The sequence below is a fragment of the Triturus cristatus genome, chromosome 4_2, assembly GCF_964204655.1.
Source record: "Triturus cristatus chromosome 4_2, aTriCri1.1, whole genome shotgun sequence".
Taxonomy (NCBI): Eukaryota; Metazoa; Chordata; class Amphibia; order Caudata; family Salamandridae; genus Triturus; species Triturus cristatus.
Window position 1 is genome coordinate 340,032,335 of NC_140586.1, and position 18,660 is coordinate 340,050,994.

The 18,660-nt window shown below is 50.0% G+C and overlaps 1 protein-coding gene across 2 annotated transcripts in view; it reads right to left on the reverse strand.

The window, feature by feature from the left end:
* DHX9 (DExH-box helicase 9) overlaps nt 1-18,660 on the reverse strand; it is a 219,692-nt gene that overhangs the window by 28,412 nt on the left and 172,620 nt on the right. For both annotated transcript variants that reach the window (XM_085601733.1, XM_085601735.1), the window contains 2 exons: nt 17,390-17,505; nt 16,867-17,067 (listed from right to left, as the gene is read on the reverse strand). In XM_085601733.1, the coding sequence (XP_085457859.1) occupies nt 16,867-17,067; nt 17,390-17,505 (317 nt within the window). The remainder of the gene's footprint in view (nt 1-16,866; nt 17,068-17,389; nt 17,506-18,660) is intronic.

Sequence of the window (18,660 nt, forward strand, 5' to 3'; positions counted from 1 at the left end):
ATCGGGCACAGGCCATACATGTAGATTCGTCGTGATCCGGTGAAAGGCATTTGTTGCACACCGGATGGACGTAGATGTGGGGATATTTCGCATTGCATACCGGACACCGCTTGAATGGTGTCCTCGATTCCATCGTCGATGGTCGGGTAGGAAGCGAAAAAGTTGGTTCTGGAAGTTAGTAAACTAACAAGATACTATCGATACCGATCGGGAACAGTACCGACGCGAACTAAAGGCCTTTTGGCCTAGAAAAAGTTTTTCCTAACTTGAGTCAAGATAAGCACATCCGAACCCAATGGCGGAAAAAAACAATCTGAGGATGGAGAGGATGCCCATGCGCACTGTAGTCCAGGGGAGGAGTCACCTATCCCAGGATACTTCGAAGACTCTTCCAGGACAACAACGTGCAATCATCCGGACCCAACACTAGGTGGCGATCTATGCACAGATATGAATTCAGCAGCCCACATGCCTCGAACATATATAAACCATTGGCCTAGAGTTCAGTTATTGAGTGTGTGAGACCATTTGCTGACTGAGTGTGTACAACAAATGCTTTACACTGTCCTCTGGTACTGCCTTACTGCTCGACCAAGCTACCACTTTAGAGAGTAAGGTCATACCTAACTTTAACCTCTATCAGCTCCTGGGGGACTGTGGACTCTGTACACCCTGTACCTATTAGGGAACAGTATATACAGAGCCACTTTCTCACACCCTGGCCCTGACTGGGTCCTTAAAAACCTCTGGCGCATGTTTTACCACCCCCTTGAGCATAGGTAGTATGGAGGTAGACCTATGTGCGGTATCAAATGTGTCGAGGAGGAAATCCTCCTCCACTGGGTCAGTGTGTAACTCTACTCCGTGATAATGTGCCGCCCTCTGAAGTAGGTGGTGGAAACCTAATGAGTCTTCAGGTGGAGATGGTCTGGAAGGGTAAATGTCATCTTGTGGGACGTCTGGAATATCTGGGTTATTGTAGTTGTCCCATGGGTCTGGGGATCCTGTAGGGGTGGGGTCTTGGGGCACATCCCCTGGACCCTGATATGGGTCCCCCTGATCATCATCGTCTGGAGACTGGGTCAGAGAGCGATGAGGTGGGGCGGAGAGGGTGGAGGAGGTGGGGAAGGGATTCTGAAAGGTGAGGTAGCAGAGTCCTTCCTCTGTGGAGGTGGAGCCGGTTTGTCCAAAATGTCTCTTTTTGGAAGAGTGCCAAATGTCCAGTTTTTGGATCCTTGGTAAGAGTTTTTTGTAAAGGATCCGGTGTAAACAGTTCCTGTGACAATGTTTGTTCCGTCGGCGCCGATGACTTTTTAGGCTTGTCCGTGCCGTGCTTAGCACTGGGCTTGGGAACCTCCGATTTCTTGGTCGGCGCGGAGGTGGGCTTCGGCGTGGAAGTGTTGGTGCCGAGGGCCTTATGAGGTTTGGTCGGTACCGAAGATAGCGTCGGTACGGAAGCGCTGGGTTTCGACACCGAGGACTTTGGTGCGGAGCTCGGTGTCGAGGTAGAGGCCGGCTTCTTTTTCGGTGCCGAAGTGCGTTTCTCGGCACCGCTGGAGGGCTGGCTCGAGCCCGAGCCGCCGGAAGGCTTATTTGGCTTCTTCACCGGGCCCGAAGGTGGGGTGTGTGAAGCAGTATCTCTGGTCTTGCCTAGGCCCGGAGTCGAAGGAGTGACCGAAGCCTTTGTGGGTGTCGGCGCGGGTATGGGAGGGGGTGTATTACTCACGACCCTCCGCGCCAGGGTGATGTCCTCCACATCTGAGTCGTCGGCTTTGGAAGCACTGACGAGGTCCTCTTCGGTGTGCTGCTGTCCCGAATCTTCGACGTCATCTCCGAAGATGTCGACTGGAACAGAGGTCGAGAAGTGCACCATGTTTCGTCTGGCTCTTCGATCCTGAATAGTCTTTTTCGATCTGAAAGACTTACAGGCCGGACAGTCTCGAGCCTCGTGTTCAGAGGAGAGGCAGAGGTTGCACACCTCATGAATATCGGTGTGGGGGAATTTGGACCCACTTGAATGGAGTTCTTTCCATCAGCCGGGACCGGAGCTTGGGTAGGCCCGAAGGACGCAGTCGACGACTGGAACCGAAGATTTGTCGATGAGAAGGCGATTGAGGAGATCGCGATCTGAACAATACCGCGATGAGTGAGGATTCCGCTTCGATCGCCGAACTGGAAATGTTCGGAACCGGAGAGCGAAGATTACATCCGAGCCCGATGGCGGAAAAAAACAATCTGAGGATGGAGCCGAAGCCCATGCGCAATACGATCCAAAGGAGGAGTCACCGACCTCGTGACTTCCAAAGACTTTCCAAGAGGAAAAACAAACTGCAAACATTCGGGCCCAACACCAGATGGCGATCTATGCAAAAGTGTGTAATCTGCAGCTCATATGCCTCGAACAGTAGAAACCGGGCAGTCCAAAGGAAAAGACAAAGGGCAAGGAATAGCTCCTGCTGATTAGTTGGATGGCGCAGTGATCTATCATGATAACCTAACTGGTGGCCTATAGGAGGGTAGGCCAAAGAGGTTTTGAGACAGCAGAAGGTGGCTCGTTGTAGATCTGCTGCTTTTGGTTGCGATGTCTTACCCAGCTCGAAAGAAACTGAATATTTTGTTGGGGCATTTGGATTGGCTGGGAAGGTTGACATTGCTCAGACTGCTGGGCCTTAGGTTAGCCTCAACTTCCTGTACTGTCACTGGAATTATATTGAACATGATGGGTAGGTGTAAGAAAGTGCATCTTTTGGCATGGTTAGCCCCCACTTTTTACCTGGCATTGATATGGTTTGGATTGTAGTGCATTGGGTCCCTGCCAACCAGGTCCCCTGTGCCAGTGCTTCTTCCGTAAAACATATCCTCAATTGGTACTTCTGCCACCCTGTCAGCCTCTAGTAAGGGGCACCATGGGTACCTAGGGCCTGGAGGCTGAAGAGTCCCATGGGACCCTCTCAATAAGACCATGCCACTGACCCTGCAGCTTGCATGCACGTGAGGTGAAAAACGACAAAGTTGATATGGCACCCTGCCTGGGTGCCATGCCTGACAGCACTGCCTGAAGGTATAGGTACGTCACCCCTCTAGCAGCCCTTAAAGCCCTATGGCAGGGTGCACAATACCACAGGTGAGGGCATATCTACAGGAGTAGATATGCCCATACAATACTTAAAGTTGATTCTTTGAAATTGAAGGTGCCAGGGAAGCCATATGGAGTACATGGGCTAAGAAGTCAACAATTTAAGTTCCCCAGCATCATGCCGGCTACACTCAAATCAGGAGTGTTTGGCACCAAGCAACTCCTTGTAATAAGCCCCCCCTGAAAATCTACAGACCCTGGTGTGGTCACATACTGGCCTCAAGCAGTCTGCCACACACACACACACGTTTCTGGACCCCTGGGTGGAGAACCCCGGCTCGAAGGGACCAGAAATAAAGCACATCCTGGGCAGAGGTGTCACATCTTCTCCCCCAGGATGGGCCCAGTGCTCGAAGGGGAAGCTTCAAAGGCCTGCCTCCTTTGTAATGAGACCCCCAGCCCCTGTAGCTAGCAGCAGATGGCAGCCCTCTGTTTACAACCCCACTTTGGGGGGGGAAAACCATCAGGAAAATATAGAAGACTAGGAGGTGTGACCAGCTCTGCCAACTCCACGCCTCAGTTGGGTGAGGTGAGGTGAAGCACAGCTTTCAGTCCCCGTCATCTTCAAGATAGGGAGACCCCTCCAATTAGGGCTAGGTCTACACTCCCTCCCATAGGAGGGTGGCATAATAGCGGGTCTGGTCACGCCCATTGGCCCTACCTGCTACTCCCCTAAAACGTCCCTAAATATATGATTTAGGCAGCTACCCTAGACCTGGAAACTAGTTCCTGACGACCCAAGAAGGACGAAGATGATGCGGTGCAGCAAAGCCTGAAGAAGACTATTGACTTGGCCCCAGCTCTACTGGCCTGTCTCCAGCTTCCAAGACCCTGCAAAAGAAGATGACGCATGTCCTGCAGCCAGTGACTTCCATAACCAGAGATTTGAGGACAGCAGATCGGTTACCAAAAAATCTACACAAGGACTCTGGTGCCCTGTGGAACTGCCAGTTCTGCCCACTCTGCATCAGAAGACTCCGGTGTGAGAAAGTGGCTCTGTATATACTGTTCCCTAATAGGTACAGGGTGTACAGAGTCCACAGTCCCCCAGAGGCTGATAGAGGTCAGAGTTAGGTATGACCTTACTCTCAAAAGTGGTAGCTTGGTCGAGCAGTAAGGCAGTACCAGAGGACAGTGTAAAGCATTTATTGTACACACTCAGTCAGCAAATGGTTTCACACACTCAATAACTGAACTCTAGGCCAATGATTTGTATATATAAAATATATGCTTGTTTTATTTTTAGAACCACAAGGGGGTAAAAATATACTTTCTCAGAATGAGAGGTTGAATATAAATACTTTTGTTTCAAGCAATAAATTTGTGTAAACAGTCACAGTTGGTTGCAATAAACAATCCTATTTCCTAAACATAACAATGCATTGAGCTCAATGGTAAGTTCAGGTTATTTGTAATAAATTACTTTTCAGATTACTTTTGGAATTCCAGGTCTGGATCCTAGAACCAGCCTGGGGTCAGTATTCAGAATCAAGTGAAGAAAGTCGACTTAATAACTGTAATGATTTTTAGATAATATTTAGCTATTTCAAAAGTTAGCACTTAGAAAATATTTCACAGAAAACATTCAATGGATCTCTATGGCAAGAAATTCAAATTGCAGGTAGAGTACTTTATCGTTACTTTAGTAATCCAGGACTGGGTGCCTAGACCCAGGACTGGGGTCCTTATCAAAAGCAGGTAAGTAATTTCGTTTGCAGAAATGGTACGATTTTAAAAGAATATTTCAAATTTGCAAAAGTAGACACTTAGAAGAAATTTCACAGAAAAGCAGGCAATGGTTTCCTATGGGAGAAAAATGAGTTAGAAGTAAGTATAGTTGTGAACACTTTTCAGAGTCAGGGCTGGGCACCAAGATCCAGCACTGGAAGCTCACCTAGGAGCAGGTGAGTAAATTCGTTTTTGTCACTTGGCTGATTTTTGGTGAATTTTTGCAGTTTTGAAAAGTTCACACTTAGAAGATTTTTGAAGAAAAAGCCAGTCAATGTTACCCTATGAGGAAAAATGAAGTTAGCGGTTTAAGGGTAAGTGCTCGACTGGTAGTGTTGAAATTCCGGGCATGGACTCAGGGGTCCCCCAGTGTCAGGTAGGTACAGTTGGTTCACCCTCAGCGGTTTCAGGACGGCCGGGTGCAGAGAGAGTTGGGCCCAATGTTATCCTATGAGGGATAGGGGGGCCTTGGTTGGTGGCTGCTGTCTGGCAAGCCACGCGGCTGTGGGAGCTGGGCTCCTGGTCACTTACTCAGGGCAAGTGGGGAAGTAGGTTAGAGTAGAGAGGGCACTGCCAGGGCCACTCGGGCGGCTGGGTGCAGGGTGCTTTTGAGCCTTAGGGCGCTCAATGGAAATCAATGGGAATGTTCCGGTTTGGAAAGAGGCTGCAGGCTCGGGGACGAGGAGGTTTCAGGTGCCACCACCACTTCGAGAGGTAAGTTGGGTAGTTGTAGGTTAGGTGGGTACCCCAGGATTGGGCACAGGGGGTCGCAGGGCGCCGGGTGCAGGGGTGCCTTTTGACGTCGGGAATCTTACCCTCTGGTTGATCGCGGCTGGGGTGGCACTTGGTTCTGAGGCTGCAGGCTTCTTCCGGGATGTCGAGGGGGGTCCTTGGGTGCCGGACTCTGGGTCACAGTCGCCGTGGGGTCGTCCTCTGGGTCTTTGTCCACTCCGGCACTGGCCAGGCTTGGCTGGTGCAGAGTGTGTTGGGTCCGCGGTCCCGGGCTGGTGCCAGGGATAGCAAGTAGGTTTCTTGAGTAGAGCCTCTACTCGTGGGAGTCCCAGGGGCTTAGAGCTAAAAGGTAGCCAGGTCCTCCGGGGTTGGTGAGGTTGCTGGCCACGTGGGAGGCCGCGCTGGTGCAGGTTCGAGAGTCGACAGGCCGGTAGGGCTGGGGCCAAAGCAGTTGGTGTCTTCTTCTCTTTTTAGCAGCTGCAGGGCAGGTCTTTGTTCTTCTTGCTCTTCTTGTCGTTTTTCTATCTGGAATCTCCGGAAGGAAGGTTCAGGGGGCCCCTAAATACTAGATTTAGGGGCGTTACAGGTAGGTGAAGGCCAGGGACCAATGGGTCCTTGTCCTGGGGTGGGTACACCCCCTATCCTGCCTCTCTCCTGTGGGAGGGGGGCAGTAGCCTAATCCTGATAGGGTAGGGCCTCCCATCTTCAAGATGGCGAGAGCCCGGAGATGTGATTCACCTCGCCTCCCCCACCTGAGGGGTGGGGTGGGCAGGCTGGCACATCCCCTGTCCTTGTATGGGGTTTCCGGCCAAGCTTCCCGCCAGAGTGGGGGGTTGCAGTGGCCTGGGGAAACTCCAACTGGCGGCATGCCTTTGAAGCTTCCCTTTGCTCATCCTGGGGGAGGAGATTTCTCACCTCACCCAGGATGTGCATTGTTGCAGGCCCGGGAGAGCAGGGGCTCTCCCACCCAGGGGTCCAGCAACGTGTCTGCTGTGTGGCAGCCTGGGCAGCCTCAGAGCAGACGTGGATTGCAAGTTAGCTGTAAGGGGGCATCTTCTAAGATGCCCTCTGGGGTGCTTAGTACATTAAATCCTACACTGGCATCAGTGTGGGTTCAATGTGCTGAGAAGTTTGATACCAAACTTCCCAGGCTTCAGTGTTGCCAATATGGTGCTGTGGAGCTCGTGTTTGACAAGCTCTCAGCACCATGTATTCTTAAATGACAGCACTGCACTTACAGTGCCCAGGAATGGACCCGGGTACTGTAGGGGCACAGGGCTCCTGCTCCTGTGCCCACACCATAGGCGTAATGCACCCAGCTAGAGGGGTGGCTGACATATGCCTTGGCAGTGTAGGTGATGGGCATGGTACACAGTGATGTGTGCCATGTCGACTCTTTGTTTGGTCCTGCACCCAGACACTCAGCCTGCAAGGGCAGTGTGTGTGTGTAAGGGTACAGGGCCTCTGAGGGTGGCACAATGAGTGCTGCAGCCCTTAGAGGCCTTCCCTGGTCACAAGGCCCTGGGTACCTAGGGTACCATTTACTAGGGGCTGACATGTGGCTAGGGTTTGCCAATTTGGAGTTTGTGTGGTTTAAGGAAGGAACATAGGCCCTGGGCACCTGATTGGCAGGAACCCAGGGTACACTCAATCGAAGTACATTCAGCAATTTAGCAAAAAGTGGGGGCATACCATGCAAGAAAGATGGCACTTTCTCACACAACCCCCCCCCAAACGAAAGGTGATGAGACTAACCTTGTCCTATGGAGTCTTCATTGTCTAAGTGGAAGAACCTGGAAAGTCCATCTGCATTGGCATGGGCAGTCCCTGGTCTGTGTTCCACTTCAAAGTCCATTCCCTGTAGGGAGATGGACCACCTCAGTAGTTTTGGATTTTCCCCTTTCATCTGCATTAGCCATCTGAGAGGTCTGTGGTCAGTTTGAACTAGGAAGTGAGTGCCAAACAAGTATGGCCTCAGCTTCTTCAGGGACCAAACCACAGCAAAGGCCTCCCTCTCAATGGCACTCCAACGCTGCTCTCTAGGGAGTAGTCTTCTGCTTATAAAAGCAACAGGTTGGTCTTGGCCTTCATCATTGGTCTGGGATAGGACCGCTCCTATCCCTAGCTCAGAGGCATCAGTCTGCACTATGAACTGCTTGGCATAATCTGGAGCTTTTAGAATTGGTGCTGAGCACATTGCTTCTTTTAGGGTGTCAAAAGCCTTTTGACAACTAACTGTCCAGTTAACTTTCTTGGGCATTTTCTTGGAGGTGAGTTCTGTGAGGGGGGTCACAATGGACCCATACCCCTTCACAAACCTCCTGTAGTACCCAGTCAAGCCAAGGAATGCCCTGACTTGGGTCTGGGTTGTTGGAGCTATCCAGTCCATGATGGCCTGGATTTTGGGTTGTAAGGGCTGTACCTGGCCTCCACCTACAAGGTGGCCCAAGTACACCACAGTGCCCTGCCCTATCTGGCATTTGGATGCTTTGATAGTGAGACCTGCACTCTGCAGAGCCTCTAAAACCTTCCCAAGGTGGATCAGGTGATCCTGCCAGGTGGAGCTAAAGACAGCAATATCATCAAGATAAGCTGCACTAAAGGACTCCAACCCAGCCAGGACATGGTTCACCAACCTCTGGAAGGTGGCAGGGGCATTCTTTAACCCAAAGGGCATCACAGTAAACTGATAATGCCCATCAGGGGTGGAGAATGCTGTCTTTTCTTTTGCTCCTGGGGCCATGCCAATCTGCCAGTACCCTGCAGTTAAGTCAAAGGTACTGAGAAATTTGGCAGCCCCCAATTTGTCTATCAGTTCATCTGCTCTTGGGATAGGGTGAGCATCTGTCTTGGTGACAGAGTTGAGCCCTCTATAGTCCACACAGAACCTCATCTCTCTCTTTTCACCCTGTTGATGAGGTTTGGGGACCAGAACTACTGGGCTAGCCCAGGGGCTCTCTGAAGGCTCAATGACCCCTAACTCCAGCATCTTGCTGACCTCAGCTTTGATGCTTTCCTTGACTTGATCTGACTGTCGATAGATTTTGTTCTTGACAGGTGCACTGTCACCAGTGTCCACATCATGGGTACACCAGCTTGTCAGACCAGGGGTCAGGGAAAAGAGGCTAGCATATTGTTGCAAGACTTGCTTGCAGTCAGTCTGTTGTTGGGCAGAGAGGGTGTCTGAGAAAATCACACCATCTACTGACCCATCTTTTGGGCTGTAGGATAGGAGGTCAGGGAGTGGCTCACTCTCTGCTTCCTGTTCTTCATCAGTCACCATCAGCATGGTGATGTCAGCCCTATCATTGTAGAGTTTAAGGCGGTTCACATGGATGACCCTTTTGGGTGTCCTGCTAGTGCCCAGGTCAACTAGATAGGTGACCTCACTCTTTCTCTCTAGGATAGGGTAAGGGCCACTCCATTTGTCTTGGAGAGCCCTTGGTGCCACTGGCTCCAAAACCCACACCTGTTGCCCTGGTTGAAATTCAACCAGTGCAGCTTTTTGGTCATACCAGTGCTTCTGGAGCTCCTGGCTGGCCTCAAGGTTCTTGGATGCTTTTTCCATATACTCAGCCATTCTGGACCTTAGGCCAAGCACATAGTCCACTATGTCCTGTTTGGGTTCTTGAAGAGGCCTCTCCCAGCCCTCCTTTACAAGACACAGTGGTCCCCTTACAGGATGACCAAACAGAAGTTCAAAGGGTGAGAAACCTACTCCCTTCTGTGGCACTTCCCTGTAGGCGAAAAGCAAGCATGGTAATAGGACATCCCACCTCCTTTTGAGTTTCTCAGGGAGTCCCATGATCATACCTTTCAATGTCTTGTTGAACCTCTCAACAAGGCCATTGGTTTGTGGGTGGTAGGGTGTAGTAAACTTGTACTGCACTCCACACTCTTTCCACATGTGTGTTAGGTAAGCAGACATGAAGTTGGAACCTCTGTCTGAAACCACCTCCTTAGGAAAACCCACCCTGGTGAAGACACCCAGGAGGGCCTTGGCTACTGCAGGAGCTGTAGTAGTCCTAAGTGGAATTGCTTCAGGGTACCTAGTAGCATGATCCACTACTACTAGAATGAATTTGTTCCCTGAGGCTGTGGGAGGTTCGAGTGGACCCACAATGTCCACACCTACCCTTTCAAAGGGGACCCCCACCACTGGTAGTGGAATGAGGGGGGCCTTTGGGTGGCCACCTGTCTTGCCACTGGCCTGACAGGTAACACAGGAGCTGACAAACTCCTTCACCTTTTGGTGCATCTGGGGCCAGTAAAAGTGACTCACTAACCTTTCCCAAGTTTTGGATTGCCCCAGATGTCCAGCTAGGGGGATGTCATGAGCCAAAGTTAGGAGGAACTCCCTGTACTTCTGTGGCACTACCACCCTCCTGGTGGCTCCAGGAGTGGGGTCTCTTGCCTCAGCATACAGTAATCCCTCTTCCCAATAAGCTCTATGGGTACCACTGACATCTCCCCTGGCTTCTGAAGCAGCTTGTTGTCTCAGGCTTTCAAGAGTGGGACAGTCTTGCTGACCCTGGCACAGCTCTTCCCTAGAGGGTCCCCCTGGGCCCAAGAGTTCAACCTGGTAAGGGTCAAGCTCCATGGACTCAGTTCCCTCAGAGGTATCTACATCCTCTCCAGGGGGAGAGGGGTTCTGAGTGTTTGGCTGTACAGAAGCTGGTCCCCCAGTCTTCTTGCCCTTCCTCTTGGTTGGTTGGGCCATTATTCCAGGCTCCAAACCTACTTTTTCACCCTTCCTCTTGCTCTGTGCTCTGGTTTGCACACACACCAATTCAGGGATGCCCAGCATGGCTGCATGGGCCTTTAACTCAACCTCAACCCAGGCTGAGGTTTCCAGATCATTTCCAAGCAGACATGCAGCTGGCAACTTTGGAGAGACCACTACCTGTTTCAGGCCAGTAACCCCCCCCCAGCCTAATGTTACCATGGCCATGGGATGACTAGTGGTGACACTGTCAGCGTTGGTGACTGGGTAAGACTTCCCAATCAAGTATTGCTCAGGGGAAACCAGTGTGTCTTTCACCATAGTGACACTGGCACCTGTATCCCTCAGAGCTTCTACCCTAGTTCCATTCACCCAGGGGTACTGTAAGTATTTCTTCAAGTTGGGGGGCCACACAGCCACAGTGGCAAACTCCACTTCTCCCAAGGAGACTAAACTTGCTTCAGTGTGTTCCCAGATTTGCTCAGGGTACACCTCTGATCCCATTTGTATACTTGCTGTCCCAGGAGTGGCTGTACTGGGTGCCTTAGGGGCTTTGTTTTGGGGGCAAGATACAGTTAGGTGTCCCTGCTTCTTACAGGTATTACAAAAGGCCTTTAAGGGATCAAAGTTCTTCCCCCTATATGGTTGGGGCACATAGGGAGTAGTTTGGGTCCCACCCACCTGAACAGGTTTTTGGGGCCCTTTGGAAGACTCAGACTTTTTATCTTGGGGATTCTCACCACCTTTCCCCTGGGGAGGTTTTGTGACCACCTTCTTTTGGTCACCCCCAGTGGTTGTCTTGGTCACCCTAGTCTTGACCCAGTGGTCCGCCTTCTTTCCCAATTCTTGGGGAGAAATTAGACCTAGGTCTACCAAATGCTGATGCAACTTTTCATTTGTGCAGTTACTCAAAATATGTTCCTTCATGAATAAATTGTACAATCCAGTAAAATCCTGCACACCATGTCCAGCTAACCAACCATCCAGTGTCTTCACTGAGAAATCTACAAAATCAATCCAGGACTGGGTCTGGGTTTTGTGAGCCCCCCTGAATCTAATTCTATACTCCTCAGTGGTGAATCCAAATCCCTCAATCAGAGCTTTCTTCATGAGGTCATAGGATCCTGCTTCTGGCCCAGAGAGAGTCAGAAGCCTGTCCCTGCAGTTACCAGAGAACAGTTCCCACAGGAGTGCCCCCCAGAGAGGTTTCTTTACTTTCCTGATATCACAAGCCCTCTCAAAGGCTGTGAACCATTTGGTGATATCATCACCTTCCTCAAATTTAGGGACAATCCCTTTGGGGATTTTAAGGTCAGAAGTTTCCTCCCTATCCTTGTTTTTATTATTGCTGCCACCATTGATGGGTGCTAAACCCATCTCTCTCCTTTCCTTTTCTAGAGCCAGGAGCCTGGACTCTAGATCTATTCTTTTGGCCAGCCTCACAAGGCTGTCCTCTTCACTGGGGGGTCCCCCAGTGTTGTCTCTGGGACCAGAGCCACCTGTGTGGTCTCTAGGTGCCCAGATGCTATGTCTTGAGTTGGAGGGTATGGGTGCCATCTCCTCCCTAGGGAATAGTATGGGGAGGTTGCTGTCCTCCTCCCCTGTTTCCCTTTCCTCATCTGACTGGCCATCACCATGTTCAGATGGGTGGTCTTTAGCATACTCAGCCAGGAGCTCCTGGAGCCCTTGTTTGGATGGATGCTGACCCATTTGTAAATTTTTGAGTTTACATAAGGACCTCAATTCCTTGAAAGACAAGTGTAAGTAAGGTGTGAGGTCGAGCTCCTCCACCAGGTCCATGTTATTATTATCACTAATAGCTGGGTTTGTTTGAGACATTCTAACCTGACAGTTCTAACCCTCTACCCTGACTATAGTGACTTTTATTTTTCTAAAATTCTAATGGGACTTAAGCAAGGCCCTAGCAAGACTTTTAGTAATTTTGGAAAAACCAATCAGAATTCTAAAGGCAATTTTTAAGAGTTCTGTCGTGTGATCAGATGGTAACCAAGTAGTCCAACAAATGCAAGTTTGTATCCCACCGCTGATCCACCAATGTGAGAAAGTGGCTCTGTATATACTGTTCCCTAATAGGTACAGGGTGTACAGAGTCCACAGTCCCCCAGAGGCTGATAGAGGTCAGAGTTAGGTATGACCTTACTCTCAAAAGTGGTAGCTTGGTCGAGCAGTAAGGCAGTACCAGAGGACAGTGTAAAGCATTTATTGTACACACTCAGTCAGCAAATGGTTTCACACACTCAATAACTGAACTCTAGGCCAATGATTTGTATATATAAAATATATGCTTGTTTTATTTTTAGAACCACAAGGGGGTAAAAATATACTTTCTCAGAATGAGAGGTTGAATATAAATACTTTTGTTTCAAGCAATAAATTTGTGTAAACAGTCACAGTTGGTTGCAATAAACAATCCTATTTCCTAAACATAACAATGCATTGAGCTCAATGGTAAGTTCAGGTTATTTGTAATAAATTACTTTTCAGATTACTTTTGGAATTCCAGGTCTGGATCCTAGAACCAGCCTGGGGTCAGTATTCAGAATCAAGTGAAGAAAGTCGACTTAATAACTGTAATGATTTTTAGATAATATTTAGCTATTTCAAAAGTTAGCACTTAGAAAATATTTCACAGAAAACATTCAATGGATCTCTATGGCAAGAAATTCAAATTGCAGGTAGAGTACTTTATCGTTACTTTAGTAATCCAGGACTGGGTGCCTAGACCCAGGACTGGGGTCCTTATCAAAAGCAGGTAAGTAATTTCGTTTGCAGAAATGGTACGATTTTAAAAGAATATTTCAAATTTGCAAAAGTAGACACTTAGAAGAAATTTCACAGAAAAGCAGGCAATGGTTTCCTATGGGAGAAAAATGAGTTAGAAGTAAGTATAGTTGTGAACACTTTTCAGAGTCAGGGCTGGGCACCAAGATCCAGCACTGGAAGCTCACCTAGGAGCAGGTGAGTAAATTCGTTTTTGTCACTTGGCTGATTTTTGGTGAATTTTTGCAGTTTTGAAAAGTTCACACTTAGAAGATTTTTGAAGAAAAAGCCAGTCAATGTTACCCTATGAGGAAAAATGAAGTTAGCGGTTTAAGGGTAAGTGCTCGACTGGTAGTGTTGAAATTCCGGGCATGGACTCAGGGGTCCCCCAGTGTCAGGTAGGTACAGTTGGTTCACCCTCAGCGGTTTCAGGACGGCCGGGTGCAGAGAGAGTTGGGCCCAATGTTATCCTATGAGGGATAGGGGGGCCTTGGTTGGTGGCTGCTGTCTGGCAAGCCACGCGGCTGTGGGAGCTGGGCTCCTGGTCACTTACTCAGGGCAAGTGGGGAAGTAGGTTAGAGTAGAGAGGGCACTGCCAGGGCCACTCGGGCGGCTGGGTGCAGGGTGCTTTTGAGCCTTAGGGCGCTCAATGGAAATCAATGGGAATGTTCCGGTTTGGAAAGAGGCTGCAGGCTCGGGGACGAGGAGGTTTCAGGTGCCACCACCACTTCGAGAGGTAAGTTGGGTAGTTGTAGGTTAGGTGGGTACCCCAGGATTGGGCACAGGGGGTCGCAGGGCGCCGGGTGCAGGGGTGCCTTTTGACGTCGGGAATCTTACCCTCTGGTTGATCGCGGCTGGGGTGGCACTTGGTTCTGAGGCTGCAGGCTTCTTCCGGGATGTCGAGGGGGGTCCTTGGGTGCCGGACTCTGGGTCACAGTCGCCGTGGGGTCGTCCTCTGGGTCTTTGTCCACTCCGGCACTGGCCAGGCTTGGCTGGTGCAGAGTGTGTTGGGTCCGCGGTCCCGGGCTGGTGCCAGGGATAGCAAGTAGGTTTCTTGAGTAGAGCCTCTACTCGTGGGAGTCCCAGGGGCTTAGAGCTAAAAGGTAGCCAGGTCCTCCGGGGTTGGTGAGGTTGCTGGCCACGTGGGAGGCCGCGCTGGTGCAGGTTCGAGAGTCGACAGGCCGGTAGGGCTGGGGCCAAAGCAGTTGGTGTCTTCTTCTCTTTTTAGCAGCTGCAGGGCAGGTCTTTGTTCTTCTTGCTCTTCTTGTCGTTTTTCTATCTGGAATCTCCGGAAGGAAGGTTCAGGGGGCCCCTAAATACTAGATTTAGGGGCGTTACAGGTAGGTGAAGGCCAGGGACCAATGGGTCCTTGTCCTGGGGTGGGTACACCCCCTATCCTGCCTCTCTCCTGTGGGAGGGGGGCAGTAGCCTAATCCTGATAGGGTAGGGCCTCCCATCTTCAAGATGGCGAGAGCCCGGAGATGTGATTCACCTCGCCTCCCCCACCTGAGGGGTGGGGTGGGCAGGCTGGCACATCCCCTGTCCTTGTATGGGGTTTCCGGCCAAGCTTCCCGCCAGAGTGGGGGGTTGCAGTGGCCTGGGGAAACTCCAACTGGCGGCATGCCTTTGAAGCTTCCCTTTGCTCATCCTGGGGGAGGAGATTTCTCACCTCACCCAGGATGTGCATTGTTGCAGGCCCGGGAGAGCAGGGGCTCTCCCACCCAGGGGTCCAGCAACGTGTCTGCTGTGTGGCAGCCTGGGCAGCCTCAGAGCAGACGTGGATTGCAAGTTAGCTGTAAGGGGGCATCTTCTAAGATGCCCTCTGGGGTGCTTAGTACATTAAATCCTACACTGGCATCAGTGTGGGTTCAATGTGCTGAGAAGTTTGATACCAAACTTCCCAGGCTTCAGTGTTGCCAATATGGTGCTGTGGAGCTCGTGTTTGACAAGCTCTCAGCACCATGTATTCTTAAATGACAGCACTGCACTTACAGTGCCCAGGAATGGACCCGGGTACTGTAGGGGCACAGGGCTCCTGCTCCTGTGCCCACACCATAGGCGTAATGCACCCAGCTAGAGGGGTGGCTGACATATGCCTTGGCAGTGTAGGTGATGGGCATGGTACACAGTGATGTGTGCCATGTCGACTCTTTGTTTGGTCCTGCACCCAGACACTCAGCCTGCAAGGGCAGTGTGTGTGTGTAAGGGTACAGGGCCTCTGAGGGTGGCACAATGAGTGCTGCAGCCCTTAGAGGCCTTCCCTGGTCACAAGGCCCTGGGTACCTAGGGTACCATTTACTAGGGGCTGACATGTGGCTAGGGTTTGCCAATTTGGAGTTTGTGTGGTTTAAGGAAGGAACATAGGCCCTGGGCACCTGATTGGCAGGAACCCAGGGTACACTCAATCGAAGTACATTCAGCAATTTAGCAAAAAGTGGGGGCATACCATGCAAGAAAGATGGCACTTTCTCACATCCGGCCCATGTCCAGGTGGACCACCGACCCAGAACAGGTTCCCTAGCGATCCTGACCTCAAGACCAGCGTTGGCTTACCACTCCTGGACTCCACAATGACGCGTGCAGCCCGAATCCAGAGCCTCCCCTGACCGCGACCAGCTCCAGTCAGTAGAATCTGAGGTCCAAGGACACCCCTGCACCCGAAGCCCCTGGGCCTTGGTGAGCTGAACAGACTGTGCCCCTACTACCCCATCACCTCTACTTACCTCTGCTGTCGCTGGTCCCCCTCCTGCAGCTTCCGGTGCAACGCCTGTTGCCGGAAGCAACTTGGCTATTGAAAAGCATTGGGCGCCTGAAGCTGTATTTGCACTGTGCTGCCCCTGGTGCTGTATGTTTGGTGCTGCTTTGTGGCCCCCTGTGGTTGCTCTTACCCCCAGAGCTTGGCCCTGACAACTGATTTACCTACCTGCAAGCTGGGGGGCTTAGAGTACGCCCAGTCTTTATTGAAATGCATTGGGCCGAAATCAGATTTTGACCTAGTGGTGCAATTTTGGTACTCCCCCGACCATTCCCCCTTGCGAACCTCTGGTACCAAAGACTGGAACTGTAAGTTATGTACTTACCTGTATAACCACATTACTGTTTTCCACCATAGGATAACATTGAACTGTTAAAACATTGCACTGTGTTGACTTTTGAAAATGCTTACCTTATTGCAAAGATCTTGGTCTTAAAATAAAACTCAAACAAAGCTTATTTTCATAAAATTGGCATGGATTGCCTTTTTGAGTAGTGGGTCTCTTATTGGTCAATGTTGTGCAATAAATGTCTTACCGTCCTCTGTGTTAGGCCTAAGGTTGCTCGCGCACACTACCACTTATAGAGCACTTTGGGTTTAAATTGAGCCCTGTATACTTCTGGGGGAATCTCTGGACTCTGTGCAAGGTATAGCCACCCAGCAGTACACCATATATAGAGCCAGCTTTCTACAGTAAGCCTTCTTTTGAATGAATCTCCAAGTGGTCAACCATAACTGCCAGGCTAATATCTGCTCCGAGTGACCACATCAGGAGATGGTAAAAATAAAAAAGGGTGACACTTCCATCACTAACAGGGCCTAAGAAGCCAGGAATACTAAATAAAGAGCAACATGTATACTAGGAGACAGATATGCCTATTCATAAGCAGCTGCATAAACACTATGTATTATGTTGATGAAATTCCTGATCGGTACACAAATCAGTGGAGTGACTTGTAAAATATTGGGATTATAAGTTAGAGGGTGTGTAAAGGCCCAGGACCAGCTCACCTTGCATTGCCCATCATAAGGTTAATGCCAGCTGTGGAGGGCCTGGAGACCAGGCGAATCACGTTCAGCATTTGCTCATTCCCCGGGTCCAGTTGAGAAAGAATCTCCGGATCTTTAGTGACTTCGACAACAAGGGCCTCCAGGGTCGCACGTAGTGCTGTGATGTAGGCTGCAGCATCGTGAGGTATGAGCAGCTTTATCCTAAAGCAGGACAAAAAGAACACATTGGCCATGTTATATGCAGGAATGAGTAGTGAAAGATATTTCCAAAAGTTGATACAGTTCTTAGACTCTCCGGTGTAGTTTCAGGGAAAAGTAAGAAGCAGGGGGAAAGGAGCACCATCACATTTCAACTACTGCTTGCTGAATCAAAGAGCTGGAAAATAAGATTGCTTAGAAGTCTATCCAGCTATTTACTTTTCACACCAGCCTTTTCTAACATTGCCATTCATCACAAATGAGTCCTTATAAATTAAGAGGCAATTCAGATATTCTGTGTACATTATTAAAAGAACAATCTTACCAGTCATCCAGTACCACCATTTCCCCATCAGACATTACTTTCTTGGAGGCGAACAGAAGCAGCTGGAGTGGGCTCACCATGGTCATGCTTTTGGCAGAAATTGCCCTTGTCCGTATCTAAAGGGGACAAGAAAGCCTGTCATTGTTTACAAGCTGGTGGTAATAATCATTTTCCAACTGCATTACAACAAGCAATGCAACATCTCGCCCTACTGTACCTCACCCAATGTGGATTAATTTCATGCCACTGTTAATACCGGAGGTCAATACTGGAATAGCTGCTCCAGCTTTGACTGTCATATGTGCTTTGCAATGGAAAACGCTGCTTAGTATGCAGCCATTTATGCATAAGAACCTCCACAGTGCTGTAGACCATGTGAGTGATGTTGGCACTCTTAAATGTAGTACAGAATCAAAGGTTCCTACAGGGTGACATGGATTGAGCAGAAAGTGCTTGCAGATACTCAAGCTTAATGATCCTTGCAGGCATTCAGGGGTAGAAAGATGGAGGAAAGGTAGTTGAGTTGTGCAATAATTACTGGATTACGCCAATGCCATCATCTGCCCACCGAAGTACTAAAACATTTAGGGTGTTCAAAACAAAATTAGGCCAATACTACATATGCACAAACTCTTGCATGCACGGAGAATAGTGCATTAGTGAAAGGCAGACCAGCTGTTTGAAGCCACCAGTCCGCGCTTCATTGTGCGGGCAGTAATCTGGCTTGAGTTTGAAAGCAGGAAGGAGAAACACCTGCAGGCAGGTGTCGTGACTTAGCACCTGCAGACAGAAAAATAGCTGGGGGTTCCAAGGAGAACCACAGAGTTGGGAGAAAGGACACAGCTGGTGCGCCACCTCCAACTGGCACAATTGCAACTCCTGATGGTCTAGGTTTCTCGGTCCATATCTGTAATAAGGCACTGGAGCAAAGTCTTCACTCATTTTCATCGGACAGACCGACATACAAATAAGAGCACGCGTCCCTGGAATCACACCATCGCGATCTGCGTCACAGAAGGAGCCGCAAAACGTGGATGCACATGCCTGCAGGTTACACCCACTGCACTTTCGGTAAAGCTGCCTCTTTGAAGGCAGATTACCAGTATGAACAGGTCCAATCTCCATCCCAAAGAGCATCCATCAGTTAACCGGTCATACAGGAGGAGGGCCAAAAAGCTCTCTCATGTAGTAATATTTAGCCCATCTCATCCCCATACCTCTTTAGCAATCCAGTTAAACTTGCACCAGACACCACCACAATTTCCCCTACC